Source organism: Tachyglossus aculeatus, chromosome X1 (assembly GCF_015852505.1).
Source record: "Tachyglossus aculeatus isolate mTacAcu1 chromosome X1, mTacAcu1.pri, whole genome shotgun sequence".
Lineage (NCBI taxonomy): Eukaryota > Metazoa > Chordata > Mammalia > Monotremata > Tachyglossidae > Tachyglossus > Tachyglossus aculeatus.
This window is the reverse complement of record NC_052101.1, coordinates 83,851,215-83,874,570: the sequence shown is the minus strand read 5'-3', so window position 1 is coordinate 83,874,570 and position 23,356 is coordinate 83,851,215. Positions and strand designations below refer to the sequence as shown.

At 46.3% G+C, this 23,356-nt stretch overlaps 1 protein-coding gene across 1 annotated transcript in view; it reads right to left on the bottom strand.

Annotated features, from left to right (window-relative positions):
• Nucleotides 1-22,634, bottom strand: part of EFCC1 (EF-hand and coiled-coil domain containing 1) — an 82,423-nt gene extending 59,789 nt beyond the window's left edge. Inside the window, exons 1-3 of the mRNA XM_038771714.1 lie at nucleotides 22,110-22,634; nucleotides 21,897-22,010; nucleotides 13,487-13,896 (exon numbers count right to left, since the gene is read on the bottom strand). Coding sequence (XP_038627642.1) covers nucleotides 13,487-13,896; nucleotides 21,897-22,010; nucleotides 22,110-22,634 — 1,049 coding nt within the window. The remainder of the gene's footprint in view (nucleotides 1-13,486; nucleotides 13,897-21,896; nucleotides 22,011-22,109) is intronic.
• Between the last annotated feature and the right edge of the window lie 722 nt (nucleotides 22,635-23,356).

The following is a 23,356-nucleotide window of genomic DNA, read 5'->3' as shown; positions in this document are numbered from 1 at the left end:
ACAAGTTGGTGACATACAGAGACGATTCCCTACCCAACAACGGGCTCACAGTCTAGAAGCGGGAAACAGACAACAAAACAAAACATGTGGACAGGTGTTAAGTCATCAGAATTAACATAATTAAAGCTAAATGCACATCATTAACAAAATAAATAGAATAGTAAATATGTACAAGTAAAATAGAGTAATAAATCTGTACAAGCAAGATGAACAAAAAGGCATAACTTGTAGGTTAGATTTACAGTAAAAAGCATTAAACTTGCAAAGGCCTATGCCCAGTCCCCTTCCTTCCACTGCTTGGTGACCATTTTAGATCAGTCACTCTCAAATCTACCTCAGGATATCTTTGCCACTGTCCACCAAACAGAAGCCTGGTTAAAATTAGTCACTGATATTAAAACTTTATCTCTTGCCTTTAACTGGTCCTCTTTTCAGAGGATGATGGACACCTCCTGCCTCTTATTCCCTCTGAGGCAAATAGACCATAGAAAATTAAGAGCCCTGCTTTAGAATGGCACACACACACACACACACACACACACACACACACACACACACACACCCCACCCCCCACCCCACCCTTGTTATAGTGAAATCAGGGGAGAAACAGAAGAGCATTCTCCTCTCCCTCCAGATGGTGGCCTGCTTCTTACCTCAGGCTTCTCCTCCACTCTGCCTTGCTCCCCAGCTTTTTTGTTTCAATCAGGCTATTTTCATCATTCCTTCTGACTATTTGATTTAAGCTTCCTTTCCCCAGGTCAAGCAAAGGCGGGTGAGAAGGAAGGGATGAAAGAAGATGACACTTTGATGGCTTCTCCCTCGTGGGGGTGTTTTTCATGGTAATGGTCTTTCTTTCCCTTGCTTCCCCCACTACAGCCTTTTCATCCTCTACACAACAACCAACTCCCCTCTCCCCACCCCCACTGAAAGAAGAAAAAGTGAAAGCCTCCACTGAGCACAGGCAAAGAGAAGCACCACAGAGGGATTTTAAAGGGACTCTTTGTCAGCCAGGAGCTGCTGCTGGCCTTTGGGGGTGTCTTTTCTTCCCATTGTTGTTTTTTTTGTCATCACAATGCTTGGCAAAGGTGGGTCGAGGTAATTAGCATTTTTCCCAGATGCAACAATGCCAGCCCAGTCCAGCCCACCCCTCTCCTTGCCTAGTGATGTCCTAGAAGGGAGAGCCCAGCCTGCCTGCCTTCTGAGAAATTAGAAGAATAAATACAGAAAGGATGCACAAAGCACTTTCAAGATTAAAGAGGAGGAAAAACTGAGAAGAGTGAAGGGAGAAAAGCCAACCTGCACTGAAAAACCACTGACTGATCTGCAGGAGATGTAGCAGGTACAGGGAAATCAGCACACTGATTCAAAAGTGGCTAAGTAGGAAGTCAAGGACTGACAAGCCAAAAAGTACAAGTTTCAGAATCTGCCAACTCTGGGTTACCGAGTTACACCAAGGCTGGCCAAAAATTCCCAGAGAGGCTGAACAAATATCCTGAGAGGCACCAGACCCTCTGGCTGCACTGAAAAGTAATTTATTCATGGATGGTGGGATTGCCCCAGACTATTATACTAACAGCACGCTCTCCGCAGGCACGGGGCCCCGCTTCTGCTAAACCAATCTCATCTCCGGGAAATAGAGTTCCTTAAGAATGTTTCACTTGTGCCCTGTGTAACAGAAGGTGCAGCACAACTGTTATTTCTGGCACTTTGCAATGCTTCACCCATTGAAACAACTGACATTTGAGGCCTCTTGGATGTGGGAAGGAGAAGACTGAAATATTGCCCGAGTGTTGGCACTATTTTCAATTCCCATTGATTCCTCTAAGACTATCAGCTCCTTGTGGGCATGGAATGTGTCTACCAACTCTGTTGTGTTGTGTCAATCAATCAATCAATCGTATTTATTGAGCGCTTACTGTGTGCAGAGCACTGTACTAAGTGCTTGGGAAGTACAAGTTGGCAACAGATAGAGACAGTCCCTACCCAACAGTGGGCTCACAGTCTTAAAGGGGGAGACAGAGAACAAAACCAAACATACTAACAAAATAAAATAAATAGAATAGATATGTACAAGTAAAATTAATAGAGTAATAAATATGTACAAACATATATACATATATACAGGTGCTGTGGGGAAGGGAAGGAGGTAAGATGAGGGGGATGGAGAGGGGGACGAGGGGGAGAGGAAGGAAGGGGCTCAGTCTGGGAAGGCCTCCTGGAGGAGGTGAGCTCTCAGTAGGGCCTTGAAGGGAGGAAGAGAGCTAGCTTGGCGGATGGGCAGAGGGAGGGCATTCCAGGCCCGGGGGATGACGTGGGCCGGGGGTCGATGGCGGGACAGGCGAGAACGAGGCACGGTGAGGAGATTAGCGGCAGAGGAGCAGAGGGTGTGGGGTGGGCTGTAGAAGGAGAGAAGGGAGGTGAGGTAGGAGGGGGCAACGTGATGGAGAGCCTTATAGCCGAGGGTTAGGAGTTTCTGCCTGATGTGCAGATTGATTGGTAGCCACTGGAGATTTTTGAGGAGGGGAGTAACATGCCCAGAGTGTTTCTGGACAAAGACAATCCGGGCAGCAGCATGAAGTATGGATTGAAGTGGGGGAGACATGAGGATGGGAGATCAGAGAGAAGGCTGATACAGTAGTCCAGACGGGATAGGATGAGAGCTTGAACGAGCAGGGTAGCGGTTTGGATGGAGAGGAAAGGGCGGATCTTGTCAATGTTGCGGAGCTGAGACCGGCAGGTTTTGGTGACGGCTTGGTTGTGCTCTCCCAAGCGCTTAGTACAGTGCTTTACTCAAAGTAAGCACTCAAATATCATTGACTGACTGATTCCCATGTCTGCAATATCAGCTGTACCCAATTGCTCAGCAAAAACAATGGGCAGGGTCCCCCAATCCACATCTCACTATGGTTCCAACAAGGAATGTGAATGCCCTCATTAACAGAAGGGACCCTCTCCCAGAAGTGAATTTAAGGGCCCAGAGAGCCAATATATATGCCCAGTTTGGAGCCTCTCACTGGGCTCTGCTTCCTCACATTTGACACCTTCGGCTCCAAAGTGTGGAATGTGGAATTGGATGCCAACTAGGGTGAGATTAAAAAACCCCTAGGATTGTCTCAGTCTCTTTTTCCAAAGGTTTGCTGCAGCCCAGAAAAAAAAGGCTGCAAATGTAATTGGTCCAGCAGTGTGGCTGTGAACCTCAGTTTGGGAGAGGAAAGGGGAAGAGGGGTTATTCAAGAGCTGCAGTTCTATAGATTGAGTCTGACTGTAGCCAGGACTAATTCTGTAGGCAGAATGCTAACAAAAACCCAGACCCAAATTCTCCCATGGGGCAGTAACATTTAACCTCCAATGTTTCTCTACAGAAGTTGCAAGGTGAGGGCCCATCAGGCCTCCAGTGAGTTTTGAGATCAGGGTCTCACATTCACCTTGAAATGAGGGGTGTGACCTGAATGAACAGTAAACAATTGGGGATTGATGAAAAAGAGCAGCTTTTCATTTGATCAACTTCCACATTTTGAGGTGAATTAAGGAATACATACTCCTGATTTATTAGTGCAAAAGAGAGATGTGAGTAGAGATGTGAGTAGCAAACTGAAACAAAACCTTACCCAGTTCATCTACTAAAGGGAGGACCATTAACTCTGCACCTGGATAGTGTTTAAACAGTGAAATTGAATAGCTAATGCCCTAGCTATTTCCTACTTAATGTTTAAATGGAACATTTACATAGTTACCTATGAGAAGAAATTTCATTGCTGTCAAAAAAAAAAAGAGGGAGACAAAAATGAACGTGCCATCCAGGATTAAAGTTATACGACAACCTCAACAACCCCACTGTATACAATACACAAACAATTTAAAGTATTTGAATTGCCTAGCTATGCAGCGATCTAAACTGTAATTCTGAAGAAATGATGAGCCTGGGGACAGTCCTTTATATTTTTACCCAAGTGTTTCCTGGATAGCAGTTTAGCAGGCTGAAGGCTTAATAGGCTTCAAGAGACCAAAGCACTGATGAGCTTTATTTGATCAGGTAGACTAGAACAAGGGCCAATATTTCAGGGCAGTAGTGAGAACCGGGCTTCAGTTAGATCAAGTGCTAATTATGATTCAGTCCCAAATCAGGTAACCATACAGAGTGTCGAGAGGTTGCCACTGTCACAAGGTTGCTACTTCTTTGTAAAAGAGCTCAGGGAGGAAGAGCCAGGTAGAGGAAAAGGATAGGATGCCTAAACAGCTTAATCCTAACCTACTCTTTTTTAGGCTAATTCAGGAGCAAAGAAGGGATTTTACTTATCCAAGCCTGTCATTTAAGGTACTCTGCAGGAGTAGTAATGGGATTTATTGAGTGCTTAGTGGGTGTGATGCACTGTACTAAGCACTTGGGAAAGTACATCAAAAAATAATAATAATAAATGTAGTATTTCTTAAGCACTTACCATGTGTCAAGCACTGTACTCAGCACTGGGGTGATACAAGATAATTAAGTCTCACATTGGACTCACAGTCTGAGTAGGAAGGAGAACAGGTGTTGAATCCCCATTATACAGATGAGGTAACTGAGGCACAGAGAAGTGACTTACCCAAAGTCATACAGCAGACAAGTGGAAGAGCCAGCATTAGAACCCAGGTCTTCTGATTTCCAGATCCATGCTCTTTCCACTAGGCCACATGGCTCCTCAGCGTGACCTAGTGGAAGGAGCATAGGCCTGGGAGTCAGGGGACCTGGGTTCTAATTTAGGCTCTGCCAATTACTTGTGTGACCTTGGGCAAGCCACTTAATTTCCCTGTGCCTCAATTTCCTCAACTCCTCCTACTTACTCTGTGAGCCCCATGTGTGACAGGGTCCAACCTGATCAAACCTGTATCTACCCCAGCACTTAGAACAGTGCTTGACGCATAGTAAGCGCTTAACAAGTACCATAAAAAAAAGCAGCAAACACATTCCTTGCCCTTAATGCACTCATTCTGTACCATTTCAGGGCAAGTTTCCTGTCCTTTTGGGATAGGGGGATATTGGGAGGGAGACTCAATTTTTTCTCATAATAAGGTAGGAACAGATGAAATTGGCCACTCTGGTTTCTGCCTATAACCCTTTCCCCTACTTCATCAGCTACTGGGTTTTTCTATTAACTTGCTTTTTCTTCTGCACCCATTGTATGTACACCATCTGTGCCTGCCTGTCTCTTTCATTAGATTGTAAGCATCTTTGGGCTAGGACTGTGTCTTTTACTTTTATTATATTCTCTCAAGCACTAAGTAGTGTTCTATACACAGTATGTTCTCAATATTGTAGGCTGGGCCTTGGGGTCACAGAATAATAATAATAATTGTGGTATTAAGTGCTTACTCTGTGTCAAGCACTGTATTAAGCACTGGGGTAGAAACATAATAATCAGGTCCCACATGGGGCTCACAGTCTAAGTAGGAGAGAGAACAGATATTGAAGATAAATGACTTGACTAAGGTCAGACAGAAGACAAGTGGCAGACTCAGAATTTGAACCCAGGTCCTCTGACTCCCAGACCCGGGCTCTTTCCATTAAGCCAAGTGCTTCTCAGTGCAAGTTCAATGTTTGACCCAGTTCCTGGCCCATAAGTTACCCCTGGGACCCCTGTAATAAGGATGCTACCCATTGGATTTCAAGTAAGGAGTATCCACTCTCTAATAGGAAATGCCATTCACGCATCATTTCTACAGAAGTCATTTTTTCTCAGGCAAGGCAGGCATTTGGGTGTCTTTGTCCTTCCTTGGTATTCTTAGCCTAATGGCCTGGGAAGGAGATATTTTCTTTGAACCTGGGCTTGAACTGTGATGCTACTGACATCCCCTGATGTGTCTCCTGAATTGGCTCACATCGGAGAAGGGTACACAGCACTTGTGGATTTTTAAAGCCTGTTTAATGATGTTTGGCAGGATGAATCCAACTAAAAACCACTGATTCACAAATTGGCCTATTTAGCCATTTGGGTGGTTTTAAATTCTCCGGATAGCTGAATAGGCTAAGTGTTCCATCATGTGAGAGAGGTTAAGGGATAGGGGTGGGTGGGGAGGAGAGGGGAATGAACTAGGACGAGAAACAGGGGAATAGTGGGGGTGAGGAGAGAGGTGGGGGGGAAGGGAAATGTGTGAGTGGGGAGGGGGTGGTGGGGACAGTGGAGCAGCAGTACAAAAACAGCTAAGGCAAAGAGGCAGGAGGACTGGTGAGAGTCCAATAATAATATTATTGGTGTTTGTTAAGCACTTACATTGTGCCAAACACAGTACTAAATGCTGGGGCAGTTAGAAGATAATTAGGGCCAGGCACAAACTTTATCCCACATGAGGCTCACAATCTAAGAGGAAGGAAGAACATTTTACAGATGAAGAAACTGAGGCCCAGTGAAGTGACTTGCTCAAGGTCACACAGCAGGCAAGTGGCAGAGCCAGGATTAGAATCCAGGTCCTCTGACTCCCAAGCCCATGCTCTACTAGGCACACTGCTGCTTATGGAGCACCTAGTCCTACTGGTCTCTCCTCAGCCTCCCTATCACTCATTCCCAAAGCTCACCCCACTAATTTCCTCCTTGGAAATTCTGTGGGCCCTGCGGGTGAGCAACAGGATGGATGTTGGTGTTCACAGATGTGAACACAGATGTTCACAGAGGTATCTGTTTATTGTTGTATTGTACAGTGCTTGGCACACACTAAGCACTCAAATACAACTGACTGACTGGCAGATGTTTCTGATTACATCTGGTTAACTAATCAACCTACATTAGAAATTAACATTTAGATTAATGACTGAAGTATCCTGAACATGTGACACTGAAGGTATTTACTGAACATCAGATTGATTTGGGGTTTGTTTGTTTTTTTCACTCAGTGACTCTAGGTCATTAATCCTAAACGTATGGCTTCATACTGCCACACTCTTTTCTAGATTAAGATGAGAACAAAATGGTCACTGCATTTTCTTAAAGAAACATCCTGCAAGTTTCCCGGAGCTTTTCCAGAGTGATCTCACTCACTAGATTAAATTGCTCTGCTCTTACAGAGAAGCAGCGTGGCTTAGTGGAAAGAGCCTGGGCTTGGGAGTCAGAGGTCATGGGTTCTAATCCTGGCTCTGCCACTTGTCAGCTGTGTGACTTTGGGCAAGTCACTTAACTTCTCTGGGCCTCAGTTACCTTATCTGTAAAATGGGGATTAAAACTGTGAGCCCCAAGTGGGACAACCTGATAACCTTGTCTCTATCTCAGTGCTTAAAAAAGTACTTGGCAAATAGTAAGCGCTTAACAAATACCATCATTCATTCATTCTTCAAGATGCAGTCATTCTTATAGGTAGTGCTTTTTCCTCAAACCCGGAGATTCCTCCAGAATAAAGAACAAATGATTTTGCTACAGTGGAAATTACCTGGAACAACTCGCTGACAGGACTTCTGAGATCTTGGCAACCTCTTGGATGGATCAAACCAAACCCTACCCAGATAAACAACTCCCCACCCACTCCCTTCCAATTACATAGGATCTTAGGTCATTTCTATTGAGCTAAAGTAAAGAAGGCCAGAGGAATTTTGATGCCTTTAAATACGATTCCCCAATAAAGTCAGTCCTGGAGATTGGAGTTGAGAGGTTCTTAAACAGCTGTTTGGAAGTGATGGAGCAACAAACAAAAGTTTCCTCCATGTTTTTCACAGCCTAGACGCTGCTCTCCTGCTGTTGACGTTTGTTAAACACCTGCTTTGGATTTTTCTTGTCTTCCATTACCAGAGGTACTAGAACTCCTATTCAATTTGTCGCCATAGAAAAAAAGTAGATTGTAAATATCAACCTTTGATACTGCAGATTCCAAGAGTAAAATTTCCTATCTCATTGCTATCTCTCACATACTGTTCCAACTCACCCTCCTTTTCATTTTCCATCTTCCTCCTTACACCTGGTCTCTTCCTCCATCCCTGCTGCCCTCGCCATTCCCAGCTCTCCTCATGCCTGTCTCTTTTTCTGTAACTGTCCCTCTCCCTGACTCAGTCTGACTTTCCCCTCCATTTCCACATCTGTTTACTTGGCTGTTTTGGTGTCTATACCTGACTCCAGACCTTAGGCCACTGATCTGACCTTTGAAGGCAAGACACTCAAGGGTCCAGGCAGCAATTGTGGATCACCACACACTCTTCTGATATAGGAGTCAGCACCCAAAAACTTGTCCTAACCCAATCCTCGACTCTAGCCTGTCCCTCATCTTTCCATGATCAGTGAGCCATATTCTACATTCAATTTCTCTCACTGCCAACTTTTGGGCTAGGCTGATTCTTGCTCAGTCAGCATTGAATTACTGCAATTTCTCATGTGGCCCTCAGTGTACCTGGAAAATGTCCTGACTCGCCTAGGTGAACATCATATACAGAAGGCTGTATTCAGACCCCCTGAACATACAGGAAAGAGGGTGGATGTGCATTCATATTTGCTGTCAGCAAGTGGGATTAAGTAGTTCAAAAGGGCTTTCGAAAGTATGCAGGCTACCTTTCTTTCCTGAATTCCCCCTCAGTTATAATCAGCAGGGATCCTGTTCTCCAAGCATAGCATAAAGTAGTACCAAACATGCAAAAACAGCTTAGAAAACAGTCATGTTTTACCTACAGTTGTCCTCTCATTTTTGGAAACATAGAGACTGACTTGCCCTTTGTAAGGAGAGAAAGTGCCATGGCACAGAGCAGCCATAAATTCATACTGCTTATCTTCATCCAGTGCAATGATAAGCTACAAAAACAGAAAGCCATTATTAAAGCATTAGAGGTTTTAGGAAGTTGGTCCAGCAAGAAACCTAATGCTCCTTCTGGAAAGACCTCCCCATTCACTGCTAAAGGTGCCTGAATCCATGTTAGCCATTAGAAGTTAGCCATTAGAAGCCATTGGGCAAGTCACTTAACTTCTCTGTGCCTCAGTTACCTCATCTGTAAAATGGGGATTAAGACTGTGAACCCCACGTGGGACAACTTGATCACCTTGTTACCTCCCTAGTGCTTAGAACAATGCTTTGCACATAGTAAGCGCTTAATAAATGCCATCATCATTATTATTGTTATTAAGTAGAATGGTGGCTCCCCAGAAAAGGAGGCAGGAAGATGATGAAACCAGCTTCTCAGACACAAAAAAGCTGGAAGCCCTATTAGAAATTTCTACCCAGGCCGAGACCCCAAATTTCCACAGATAGATGTAAGAAAACATTTTTTAAAAAAAGTTACGCTCGATGTTGAGATACACCGTCACTTACTACACAAAATAGCTAACTCATCCAGGTTTCTTATTAGGTTTTTAGAGGGGCAGGTCACAGGACAAACCCAATGGTCTCAGGGCAGCCTGGAATTATAGTGTTTTTTTCCCCTGGAAGGTGTGGATGAGGGCGGAGGTTGCTAAGTGACAGTAATGTGTGCAACAAATAGACTTAAGGAAACACTAAGGCTGAGCAAATCCAGGTCTGCTGGTCTGAATAGGCAGCATTCCCTCTAAGTGACATTGCTATTGTGCTCCTGGAGAATTACTCCCAGACTCATCAAACAAGGCAAGCCTAGTTGGGAGAAAATAGGGAGACTTAGTGAGAAGCCTTACAAACAAACATTCACAGGCATAAATCAATCAATCAATCAATTGTATTTATTGAGCGCTTACTGTGTGCAGAGCACTGTACTAAGCACTTGGGAAGTACAAACTGGCAACATATAGAGACGGTCCCTATCCAACAGTGGGCTCACATGATGGGGAGCTAATCACTGTCCATCACTTATTAGAAACTAACTGGATTTGGTTAGTTTCCACAGCCCCAAAGGGGTCTCCAGACAAAAGAAAGAAACTACTTTAGAACCTGCTTCTTTAGTAAAGGTCTCCCGCAAAGGGAGAGTCAACGATCCGGTACTCAGGGCCTCTATTATGGAAGCCAAAATAAATTCTGTTGGGATCTCACACTTTGTGACATCCAGTCAGGCCCAAGCTGACAACTTTTAAGAAAAACCCTCCAACCCATCAGATGGCATTTAAAATACCAGAGAGAACTGTGAGGAGTATGTGTCAATGGCTGTTCTGCATGGACTAGGCATATTTTTCATGGGAATTTACACAGGGCAAGCCAGCAGAAATGGGGATTACACCATGGAGACAGTACTAACATTTTTGGAGCCATGAATCAATATTTCCACTTTTGATCTAATCTGCCCCGTCTCAGAGCAGCCGCCAATGTCGAGGCGGGCTGGGGACAGAATGATGGGAGCAGCTCAGAGTCCCTAGTATCCCTGGGCAGCAGCGGTCCAACAGGCAGACTCGCAGACCAATCAGGGGTTTTGGTCCCTGGACACAATGTCATGACACGAAGCAGCATAGCGTAGTGGAGAGAGCACGGGCAAGTCAGAAGGACCTGGGTTCTAATCACGGCTCCGCCATTTGTCTGCTGTGTGACCTTGGGCAAGTCACTTAATTTCTCTGTGTCTGTTACCTCATCTGTAAAACGGGGATTAAGATGGTGAGCAGCTTGTGGGACAGGGACTGTGTCCTACCTACTTAGTTTGTATCTACCCCAGTGCTTAGAACAGTGCTTGATGCATAGTAAGTGCTTAACACCATCATTATTATTTATTATTATTGTGACAAAGACATCCTGTTTCTGGGAGCCCAGTCTTGTGATTTTCTGCCCTGCTTGCTGAATTGGGCCAAAAATGCACTGGTAACAAATCTCCCTAACTGTAACAGGCCAATGCAACAGATATTATTAAGGTCATTAAAATGCACTTGAAATCTGTTAAGTTTTTACAAGCCTGTAACTAGGTTTGTCCAGTGCGAACACAGTTATTGTCTCAAAGCATGAAGCAAATAAGGCCTTGACAAGATCCCATAGAGAGGTTGATCTTTGGAGATGAGAGAATGGTTTTACTTAGGATTTTTTTTCATCTAGAAATTCAAGGTTTAATCCCAGGAAGATATAATTGGTAAGCTAACAGTTCTTTGGATTGATGTTTCCCTCCTGATGCTCCCAGAGCTGGCCTGGAGTTCCTTCAGAGAGTTTCCTTCATGGGCAGATCCCTGGATTGGTGAGATGGGCCTGGTCTAGGAGTCCAGGTTAGTAACAGAATATATTGAGGGCCCACTGTGTGCAATGTGGTGCAGTAAGTGCTTGGGAATCCATAGTTTGCAGGAACCTGTCGAGTTGGAGACCCTCCTGGGTCATTCTGTGTCAGTTTGGGACCTGCGACACAAATTTCCCCAGGAATTTGTCAGCCCAGGAGTCCTCAGGTACAGGATGTTCTGTATTCATCTACATCACTGGGGTCTACTGCCCATGAGTGTAGCCCCCCTACTCTCAGAAGAGCCCCACAAAAGAGAGGTTCCTTGTGGAACTGAAACTTATCTCTGCCTCACTCAAGGATGGAAATAGAAGCTGAATATTATCCAGTCCATGATTCCCTGCTCTGCATCAGGAATGGTAACTCATCAGACACAATGTGACCCAGCCTCAGCTGCTCCCTAAAATCACCAACAGGAGGGGGTTTTCTCTCCTCTCAGCCTCAGTCAGCATGCAGGTTTGGTATTTGTGGGTGTCACCTGGAAACTGCCTAATAAACTCCCACTGATCACCAAAAGACAAAAAGGACCGAAAATGGCAGGCCTGGCTCCCACTTTCCCTGGTGGTGTGAATGTGTGCAGTGGACCTACTGTGTAATCCACAGAGAAAAGAATTCTGGTCTGTTAGATTCTGTAAATACTGAAGAATAATGAAGGTACTCTGAAATGAATCCTTGGAGGTAGGAGCACTGTTGACACTGTCTGATCTCTGGCTCTGACCCATATAACTTGAATAGCCCTATCTGGTAAAATTACTTTTCAAGTCACTACCAAAAATTATATTTCTATGTACATTCTTAAACAAAATTTTTTGTAGTTGCTAGTGATACACTAAAAAAAATTAACATCCACCATTATTGTTAATACTACAGTTAGATTCTGTTACAAACCAATCAACATCTACGATCATCTTTCTGAATTAAAAAATAAAAGAGATGACAGGCACATTACCATTTGATAACATAAAGGTGTGAGGCATATAATTGTAATTATTGTACTGTTCCTAAGGGTGGCTAATATGCTTTTTTCCCCCTGGGCATGTTCCATAAAAGATAGAGGAAAAGAAGAGTAAAGGGTCCTGATTTCCCAGCTCTGATACTGAATTACTAGGTGGTATGGAGAACACTATTTTCTCTCTCAATGGCTCAATTTCCCCAATTATAATTTGTTAAACTTAGATTTCTCTGGTGCCTTGCTCCTAATAAGAGCACCACAAAGCAACTTTTCCTTAATGTGGGGTTCTGCAAGAATGCAATCTTCACATTGTAGAAGTGGGTGCATGTATAAGTGAAGAACTTCGGTTCCACTTGCAAAGCTGCTAACTCAGCATGTATCATGAGTGTTAAATTCACTTAAATAGAATTTTGTCAAGACATGATAAAGTGGAGCTCTGAACTGGTACAGAGACAGCAGATGTTGCTGCCCAATTTGCTCAATGCCCAAGCAAATTAAAAATCCCCAAATGGTATCTAACCAACATACTGCCTTCTCAAAAAGGAGCTCCAAAATTTGGGAAAGGCATGGCTGTAGGAGATGGAAACTTAGGAGTAGACATGGGGGGCCCAGAACTTCCAGCAAATAATGTTTCAGTATCTCAGGCAAGTGGAGTTTTCTGCCTCTGGCTAGAATGATATTACCCCTCTTTGGCTGAAACTCCACTGTATCGTATGTTCTAAAGTCTGTCTGGAAAATATGTTTTTTCTTACAGTTTTATCTTGTACCTCAGAATGGATTTAAATTCACTTCACTCCAAAGTCCAAACAAAGCAACCAGGACTCATTATAAGCTGACAGACAAGACATGGGGCTAGTGATTTCACACCCTGAGTGAAAGACTGCTCTTAAACTCAACCCAGTCCAAGAAGGTCATTCATTCTGGCTTTTAGATGCGGTTGTTAAAACACCCATTCTTGGTCAGTAGCTAAACTGGCTCCTCTTTGATGTTCTCTCAGTTGCTAATAGATCATGTTTGGTGGCATTAAACTAAGGGGGCGGAGAGAACTGAATAAAGGAGAGGCTGTTTGGAAGGGAGCTAAACGGGATAAAAGCTCTTCCTTAACTCAGGGAGGTGATTCTCCATTTCAACTGTTATGCTGATAGCCTAGGCAACCTTTACTTCTGTCTCCCTAAGAGGCAGGGAGGGGGCAAGGTTACCAGTAAGCACTTAGTACCGTGCTCTGTACACAATAAGCGCTCAATAAATATGATTGAATGAATGATCGTCTGCCAAAGATGCCAAGGAGGAATAGCATGACTATTTTGCTTCTGCTGAAGTAACAGTTAGTCCCTTTGATGTACCACTAAGATGACAGACCTACCAGCAGATTAAAAAAAAAAAACAATTGAGACTGACTACTATCCACTCTGAGCTGTCCTGTAGGTCCATGGTTCCCAGCTCACCTGTAATACTGCACCTCTGATTCCAGCTGCTGGATGCAGATCTGCAGATGTGGCACTTTATTTGCTCTTGCTTCCAGCTTTTTTACCTTCCCCAGGCTGCTCAACACAGTTTGCCTGGCTTCCTCCACCTTCTTCCTCATCTCTGCTTGCTCCCTTTTGAGGAGGCGGTTATGGTCCTCGGAGGTGGCCAGGGCTTCTTGGGTCTGCTTCAGCTCCTTTTCCAGTTCCCGATTGATCCTGATAGCCTCTTCAATCTGCTCATCTCTGGAGCTACGGATTAGTTCCACTTCCTTTAGGATGCTCTGCAAGCCCTTGGTGGTCTGAAGCTTATTGTGACTTAATGGCATCCCGTTCCCAAGAAAGCAGCTGCCATCCTTCTTGTGACTGGCATGACTCTTCCACAGTCCTACCTGTGCATAGCAATGGAAGAGGAAAGCTTGTATTGTTAATTCCCAGTTCGCTGCTTCATCACTGCCCCCCACCCGACAACTCTCCTCCTGACCAGCATCAGAAAAAACAGCTGATGAGAACTTTCCTGCCTCTCTCTTGCCCTATTTCCAAGTCTTAACTGACAGTGTAGGATGTTTGCTACATCACTTCAGAAGCAGCAGAATGACCAAATTCACTTTGACTTCTCATGGGAAGCTTTACTTGGCCACCAGCCCAGCGCAATGACCAGATAAAGTGGAGAATTACCTTCTGTGCCTGTTCAGGTTGATGGTGGATTTTAGGAGAAAGGGAGTCCCAAGCAGGAGGAAAGGAACAGACTATCAATCGTATTTATTAAGCGCATACTGTATGCAGAGCACTGTACTATCTGCTTGGGAGAATATAATACAGAGTTGGTGGACACATTCCCTGCCCACAACGAGCTTACAGTCTAGAGGGGGAGACAAACACTAATATAAATAAATAAATTGTGGATATGTACATAAGTGCTGTGGGGCTGAGGGACGGGTGAATAAAGAGAGCAAATCCAAGCCCAAGGGTGATGCAGAAGGGAATGGGAGAAGAGGAAATGAGGGCTTAGTCAGGGAAGGCCTCTTTAATGAGATGTGACTTCAATGAGGCTATGAAGGTGGGGAGAGTGATTATCAGATATGAAAAGGGAGGACGTTCCAGGTCAGAGACAGGATGTGGGTAAGAGGTTGGCGGTGAGATAGATGAGATCAAGGTATAGTGAGTAGGCTGGCATTAGAGGAGTGAAATGTGCAGGCTGGACTGTAGCAGGAGAGCAGCGAGGTAAGGTAGGGGGAGGCAAGGTGATTGAGTGCTTTAAAGCCAATGGAAAGGAGTTTCTGCTTGATGCGGAGATGGATGGGCAACCACTGGAGGTTCCTGAGGAGTGGGGAAAACATGGACTGAATGTTTTTTGTAGAAAAATGATCTGGGCAGCAGAGTGAAGCATGGACCAGAGTAGGGAGAGAAAGGAGGCAGGGAGGTCAGCAAGGAGGCTGATACAGTAATCATGGCAGGATAGGATAAGTGTTTGGATTAACATGGTACCAGTTTTGATGGAGAGGAAAGGGTGGATTTTAGTGATGTTATGAAGGTTGAAGACTACTTTACAGGGAATTATCACAACTAATTTTTCTATCCTATATACTTTGAAACAGGCAGGTCACTCAACATTTTGAATACTGCCTAGCAGATTTTCATTTTCAATAACACACGGGCTTTCATTTGAACTGCATGTTACTTTCATTTGGAGACCTCAATTCCCTCACCTGTTCTACCTCCCAATTCGACTGTGAGCCCCATGTGGGACAGGGACTGTGTCCAACCTGATTATCTTGTATCTACCCCAGCACTTAGTACAGTGCTTTGGCACATAATAAGTGCCAAAAAAAGACCACTATTATTATTATTTGGAATGTGTGTATTCACCAGGCAGAAGGATAAAGACTGGAAAGTCTAGCTCAAGAGGGAAATACATTCTCTGGTCGTGCCAGTCAGCCCAAGGCCATCGTAATTTTCCCAACTGAATATTTCAGTCAATTTGAATGTGCCTCCTTATTGGCCTAGAAGTGTGAGGATTTACTGCTAATTTATAGTGGTGATAGTGGCTCTGTCTTTCCTGTCATTTGCTTGTGCAAGGAGAGTACCATCCAGGCAAATAAAGAGAGGAGGTGGGGAGGGCAAAAATAAGAAGGGGTTAAAATAATAATAATGATGGCATTTGTTAAGTGCTTACTATGTGCAAAGCACTGTTCTAAGCACTGGGGAGGTTACAAGGTGACGAGGTTGTCCCATGGGGAGCTCACAGTCTTCATCCCCATTTTACAGATGAGGTAACTGAGGCACAGAGAAGTTAAGTGACTTGCCCAAAGTCACACAGCTGACAATTGGCAGAGCTGGAGTTTGAACCCACAACCTGACTCCAAAGCCCATGCTTGAGATGCATCTTAAAAAGCTTGAGATGCTCTTCATTAATCATGTTGAATTTTGCTGAAGTGCTACGAAAAATAGAAGTGCTTGGTTGAGTTGAAAACAAGGCTAGAAAGGCTATGACAAGCAGCAAATGGCACCTACTTTTTTAAAAAAGAATTTCAAAAGTATTTATTGAGCACCTAGTCTGTGAAGGTGCTATAGTACCACTAGCACACAGCCCTGGATCACCTGCACAGTTTGCCTCCTTTGCTCTTGTGCATGAGCCGCAGAGTGCTGCTGGCAGAAGTCTAAATATCATGCCGACTTTGTCCAATTCAAGTTTATCCTTGCGTGCTTTAACTCTACCCGGCAAAATTATTTCTCCACTCTTGTAGACACCCATGCCCATCACCCTCTCCTGTTGTTCCAAGATATTTAACTTCCTCCTCAGGCCCTCTGTCTGCCTCTGCCCCATCCCTTGCCCCCAAAGACCTGGCCACTTATTAAGAAAATTGACACTATCAGGTGTGAGCTACCTGAAGTCTCTCCTACCCCTACTCAGTCCCTCCTCCCTCCTGCTCCCTCTTCAACTCTCCCATCCTTCCCAGGAGTATCTCTAAGAGGAGATCTCCTGCCTCCTCTCAAAATCCACTCCCTACACCTGCCGTCTCAAAATCTTCTTCTCCAACCCTCTCCTTGGCCCCCTCCAATCTGGCTTCCATCCTCTTCACTCCAGAGAAACCACCCTCTCAAAGGTCACCAATGATTTGTTATCATTTTTATGGTATTTGTTGATGATGATGGTGTTTGTTAAGCGCTTACTATGTGTTGAGCACTGTTCTGAGCACTGGGGTGGATACAAGCAAATAGGGTTGGACCATGTGGGGCTCACAGTCTCAATCCTCATTTTACAGTTGAGGTAACTGAGGCACAGAGAAGTGAAGTGACTTGTCCAATGTCACACAGCAGACAAGTGGTGGAGCCTGGATTGTAATCCATGACCTTCTGACTCCCAGACCCATGCTCTATCTACTATGCTATGCTGCTTCTCTAGTTCTTGCCAAATCCAACAGCCTCTACTCTATCCTAATCCTCCTTGATATCTCAGCTGCCTTCGACACTGTCGACCACCTCCTTCTCCTGGAAACATTATCCAACCTTGGCTTCAATGACACTGTCCTCTTCTGGTTCTCCTCTTATTCCTTCATTCATTCAATCATATTTATTGAGCACTTACTGTGTGCAGAGCACTGGACTAAGCGCTTGGGAAGTACAAGTTGGCAACATATAGAGACGGTCCCTACCCAACAGCAGGCTCACAGTCTAGAAGGGGGAGACAGACAACAAAACATATTAACAAAATAAAATAAATAGAATAGTAAATGTGTACAAGTAAAATAAGTAGAGTAATAAATATGTACAAACATATACACAGGTGCTGAGGGGAGGGGAAGGAGGTAAGGTGGGGGGAATGGGGAGGGGGAGGAGGGGGAGAGGAAGGAGGGGGCTCAGTCTGGGAAGGTCTCCTGGAGGAGGTGAGCTCTCAGTAGGGCTTTGAAGGGAGGAAGAGAGCTAGCTTGGCGGATGTGCATAGGGAGGGCATTCCAGGCCAGGGGGAGGACGTGGGCCGGGGGTCAATGGCAGGACAGGTGAGAACGAGGCACAGTGGGGAGGTTAGCAGCAATGGAGTGGAGGGTGCAGGCTGGGCTGTAGAAGGAAAGAAGGGAGGTGAAGTCGGAGGGGGCAAGGTGATGGAGAGCCTTGAAGCCGAGAGTGAGGAGATTTTGCCTGATGCGTAAGTTGATTGGTAGCCACTGGAGATTTTTAGGGAGGGGAGTAACATGCCTAGAGCATTTCTGCACAAAGATGATCTGGGCAGCAGCGTGAAGTATAGATTGAAGTGGGGAGAGACAGGAGGATGGGAGATCAGAGAGGAGGCTGATGCAGTAATCCAGTCGGGATAGGATGAGAGATTGAACTAGCAGGGTAGCAGTTTGGATGGAGAGGAAAGGGCGGATCTTGGCGATGTTGCGGAGGTGAGACCGGCAGGTTTTGGTGATGGATTGGATGTGCGGGGTGAATGAGAGAGCAGAGTCGAGGATGACACCAAGGTTGCGGGCTTGTGAGACAGGAAGGATGGTTGTGCCATCAACAGTGATGGGAAAGTCATGGAGAGGGCAGGGTTTGGGAGGGAAGATAAGGAGTTCAGTCTTGGCCATATTGAGTTTTAGATGGCAGGCAGACATCCAGATGGAGATGTCTTGAAGGCAGGAGGAGACATGAGCCTGAATGGAGGGAGAGCGAGCAGGGGCAGAGATGTTATCTCTTATCTCTCTGGCCGTTCATTCTCAGTCTTCTTCCCGGGCTCCTCCTCTGCCTCCCAACCCCCAACTGTGGGGTCCCTCAAGGCTCAGTTCTGAGTCCCCTTCTATTCTCCATCTACACCCACTCCCTTGGAAAACTCATTCCCTCTCATGGCTTCAACTGCCACAATTATGCGGATGATACCCAAATCTACATCTCCAACCCTGATCTCTCTCCCTCTGTACAATCTTGCATTGCCTCCAGCCTTCAAGACATCCCTACTTGGATGTCCTTCTGTCACCTCAAGCTTAACATGTCCAAAACAGAACTCCTTATCTTCCCATCCAAACCCTGTCCTTCCCCTAACTTTCCAAACCCTGTCCTTCCCCTAACTTTCCCAACCCTGTCCTTCCCCTAACTTTCCCATCACTGTAGACAGCACCACCATCCTTCCTGTCTCACAAGTCCATAGCCTTGGCCTTATCCTTGACTCCTCTCGTTCATTCATCCCACCTATTCAATCCATCACTAAATCCTGTTAGTCCCACCTTCACAACATCGCTAAAATCTGCCCTTTCCTCTCCATCCAAACTGCTCATACATTAATACAATCACTCATTTTATCCCGCTTGGATTACTGACCTCCTTGCTGACCTCCCAGTCTCCTGTCTCTCCCAACTCCAGTCCATACTTCACTCTGCTGCCTGGATCATTTTTCTACAAAAACGCTCATGACGTGTTTCTCCACTCCTCAAGAAACTCCAGTGGTTGCCCATCCACCTCCTCATCAAACAAAAACTCCTCACCACTGGCTTTAAAGTACTCAATCACCGTGTCTCATCTACTCAATCACCTTGTCTCGTCCTACCTCACCTTGACACTCCCCTACTACAACCCAGCCCACACACTTCGCTTCTCTAATGCTAACCTTCTCATAGTGCCTCATCTATCTCGCCGCCTACCCCTTGCCCATGTCCTACCTCTGGCCTGGAATGACCTCCCTCCTCAAATCTGACAGACAATTACTCTTCCCACCTTCAAATCCTTATTGAGGGCACATCTCCTCCAAAAGGCCTTCCCTGACTAAGCCCCCCTTTTCTTTTCTTCCACTCCCTTCTGCATTGCCCTGACTTGCTTCCTTTGTTCTGCCCTGCTCCCAGCCCCATGGCACTTATGTACATATCTGCAATTAATTTATATTAATGTCTGTCTCCCCCCACCCAAACTGTAAGCTCATTGTGGCTAGATAATGTATCTGTTTATTGTTGTACTGTACTCTCTCAAGCACTTACTACTGTGCTCTGCACAAAGTAAGCACTCAATAAATACAATTGAGTGAATGAAGAGCACCATACTAAGCACTGGGGAGAGTTTTCTAGAATAAGTAGGCATGATACCTGCTCTCAAGGATCTTATAATTCCTAACAGACAAGAACAGACAAGATAGATAATAACGGCATCACAGAAAGCAATCAGTCATATTTACTGAGTGCTTGCTTTGTACAGAGTGCTTTACTAACCGTTTGGGAGAGCGCAATACAACAGAATTGGTAGACATTTCCCTGCTCACAAGGAGAAAATGGTGGGTAATACCAATTTTAAAAACAAAATACCATATATCATTACGAAACTAAGAATTCCAGCTTCAGAAGATAAAGGAATAACAGATAAGACCCAAAGAAATATGGTATTGGCAATGAGCTGAGTGCTTAGAACAGTGCTTGGCACATAGTAAGCGCTTAACAAATACCATCATTATTATTATTTTTCAGAAACAAACTGTCTAATTCATCATAGGAATCAAGGGGCACATGGGCAGTAAGCAAGCTCGGGAGTGAAGCCCGTCTTCTGCCCCTGTTCACGCCCTTCCTGCTGCATGTAACTCCGTCTTCTCCCCCACCCGCCACCCAGTTCACCAATCCCCACCTTCACAGTCCTCCTAAAAAAACCTATCTCCTCCTTGACTAATCCCCCACTTTGCTGGTCCTGTCACCCCATCACCCACCTGAGCATTTATGTGTGTAGTTCTAGCCACTATTTACTTTCCTTTTTATCATTTATACAGAGTAAGTACTCAACAAATATTATTGATTGATTGATTTTACTTATAGCTGTTGTATGTCTGGCAATTCCTACCTGTTTGTCCTCTCCAATAAGCTGTAAATTCCTCAGGGCAGGGACCGTTTGTTTTACTTCTCTGTTTTCTGTTCCCAAGTGCCTAGTACTGGGCTCTGCTCAGGTAGGTGCACAATAAATATATTTAATGATGATGAAGAAAAGGCTCCAGAACTAAATTTCAGATTGGTCATGCCCAGACTGTCTAGAACTGGAAGTTATTATTTGGATGATATCAGTGAGATTTATTCTTAACATTTGAAGTAAAATAAATAGAATACGTCCTATGCCTCCAGAAAGGAGAGGATATAGGGCTTTTATTCTCAGCTGATATTTCAAAAACGGGCCAGATATTAAACACACACACACAGCATTTTTTTGAGAAATGGGTTAAAGTTCTGGGGACCAGCAAAATCTCAGTAACTATTATAAAATGATCAATGGCTTTATTGAGCACCTGCTGGGTGGGAGGACACTGTACACAACACTTGGGAGAGTAAAATAAAATTAAGACAGTCCCCGCCATTAAGAAGTTTACAATCACATCTGTTTTTGTTTTTAAAACATTTTGATGTCCTACTAGTTCATTCAATAGTATTTATTGAACGCTTAGTGGGTGCAGAGCACTGTACTAGTTGTGAGAGGAATGCTGAAACGCTCCCCTCTAAAGTTAAAAAAAACCCCAAAACCCTTAGTCCTATAGGTTTTAAAAGTCAGCCCAATAACTCAAGCGCTGGGAGAGGTTCCACTGCCAGACTCTGAAGGCGAAGCAGTCTGTCACAAATAAAATACGTAATTCGTTGCGACCCTTGGCCTCTATTTAATGTAAGCTCGAGGGCAGGGTCTGTGTCTGCTCATTGCTATACTGTACTCTCCCAAGCGCTTAGTACAGCGCTTTGCACACAGTAAGCGCTCAATAAATACGACCGAATGAATAATGGACTACTTTAACAGGGGGAAGCAAAATACTTGCGTTACACAGAAGCATTAAGAGTGGGACAGCACTTCCTCGATCAGCACTGTCATTTATGAAGGAAATGACTTCAAAACGAAAAGCTAGCTAACAATTCCCTGGCTAGATGGGCAGTCGAAAAGCACTTTGGCAGCTTCCCTTCTCATTTTTTCAAACGCCCAGCCCAGCAAGGCAATCTCTCAACCCATAAAAGCGCCGACAGCGGAACACACTCCCCAGAGACAGCTTCTTCACGCACCGCGGAAAGAGAACCCCTCCAAGTCAAACTTTCTTAGAAAATCGGCAGGGCAACCCGGCCGTCTTATTTTTTTATACTACTGCACACTGTGTGCTTCTCCAATTGTGTAATGGAGCCTTTCATCCTGTTTTCCAAAGGAAGTTTTTCTCCTCAGATCGAAACGCTGTTGCCTCCCATAACCCTCCCAGTCGCCTCCGCTTTAAGAACCCCTCCGCGCGGCACCGCTTCGAGGCAGCCACCTCTGGGGTGTGGAGCGGGAGCAGCAGCGCGTGGGAGCAGTGACTTCACCTCCTCGGGAAAGCAGTAAGGGAGAGGAAGTGGGGGGGAATGCAGGCCCCGGGGTATTGCTGCTGCATCTTCCCAAGGTCCCCGATCTCCCCCTCTCCTGGCCCTCGCCGGATCCCGCTCACCTGAAGGGCCAGACAACGGGCATCGCTACTCTGCAGGGCGGCCCGCATGTCCTCCACCAACTCCCGCAGACTGGCGTTCTCCTCCTCCAACTTTGCCATCCTGTCTTCCGCTTGCTCTAGGGCCACCACCTCCTCGTAGCACTCCCGAGAGCAGTCCCCGGCGGCGGCGGCGGCGCTGGCGCTCCGACTGCGCCCGGCCGCAGCGGGGGCGGCGGCGGTGGTGGCTCCGGGCCGGTCCCGGCGACGGCGTAGGGGGCTGCGCAGCCGGATCTGGGTTTCGATGTGTTCGCTCTCGGGCCCCACAGGCAGCCGACTGGCCCCCGGCCCGGCTCGGGTGCTGAAGTAGCCGCAGAGTCGTGCGTGGAATTGGCGAAAGGTGAGCTCCGGCGCCAGATCGTCCCACAGCGCTGCGCGCTCTTCTTCTTCTTCTTCCTCCCCGTCCTTCTCCCTTTCCTGCTCCTCCTCCGCGCCCCCCTCCACCTTCCCCGCTCCGGGCCGGAGCCCCAACACCCTGCACAGCATGCGGAAGTCCTCCCCGGGCAGCCGGCCGTCGCCGCGGCAATCCAAGTGGTGGAAAACCTCCTGCAGGTACTGGTCCAGTCCGGTGGCCAGCACCACGATCTCGTTCTCCACGCCGCGGTCCAGGCGGTAGTGGTGCGCCAGAGCGCTCACCAGCCACTGCGTCCGGCGCGCCGGCCGGCGGTACGGGTCCCAGGCGTCCGGCGGCCCCGGCTCCATCGCTCCCTAGTTGGGTGGATTCCCCTCCCGGCGCCTTCCCGACCTCTTTCCTGCCCTCCCTTTTCTATCCCGGCCGCCGACGCCGCGCCCCCGAGCCGCCCGACTCCCCGGACATCTCCGGAAACAGCTGAGAAAGGGGGGACTCGAGCTGCGATCCGCTGTCCCAGGAAGGTAGGTAGATAGCTAGGTGGCCGGGCGGGACGCGAAACGGCTCTGGCAGGGGAGGGACGAACCCACGGCCAAGCCCAGTGCACGGGCAGCGTCATTTCGGGGAGGGGCAGGCAGCCTGCCCGCCCACCCACCCAACTTCTTCCCGCCCGCCTGCGCGGATCTCGACCCCATCCACCTCCAAATAGGGGCTGAGATATGGGAGTGATTTGCATTCTCTCCCTACGTTCTCCTGTATCCCACTCCGTTAACGGTCGGCGCCCCCCCACCCCTTAACCTCCCTCCCCAGCACGCCGCGGGGGAGCCCGCTTTGGGACTCGGTAGCCCGTTGCCAAGTTTGCCCCAAAGTGCACAACCCAGGTAGGGGCGGGCAGGCGCTGGGCTTCCAGTGACAGAGTTTGTTTATTTTGGTTTGCTTGTGTTCTTTTTTTTTCCCGCTTTGGTTAACAGGGAATTATCAAACTGAACTCCAGAGCTTGCGTGTCTATCTCCTGGCGTCCGAAGCGTGCTTCTTTCCCGAGAAGTCTGGTTTCCGTCCAAGTCGCAGTTTGACG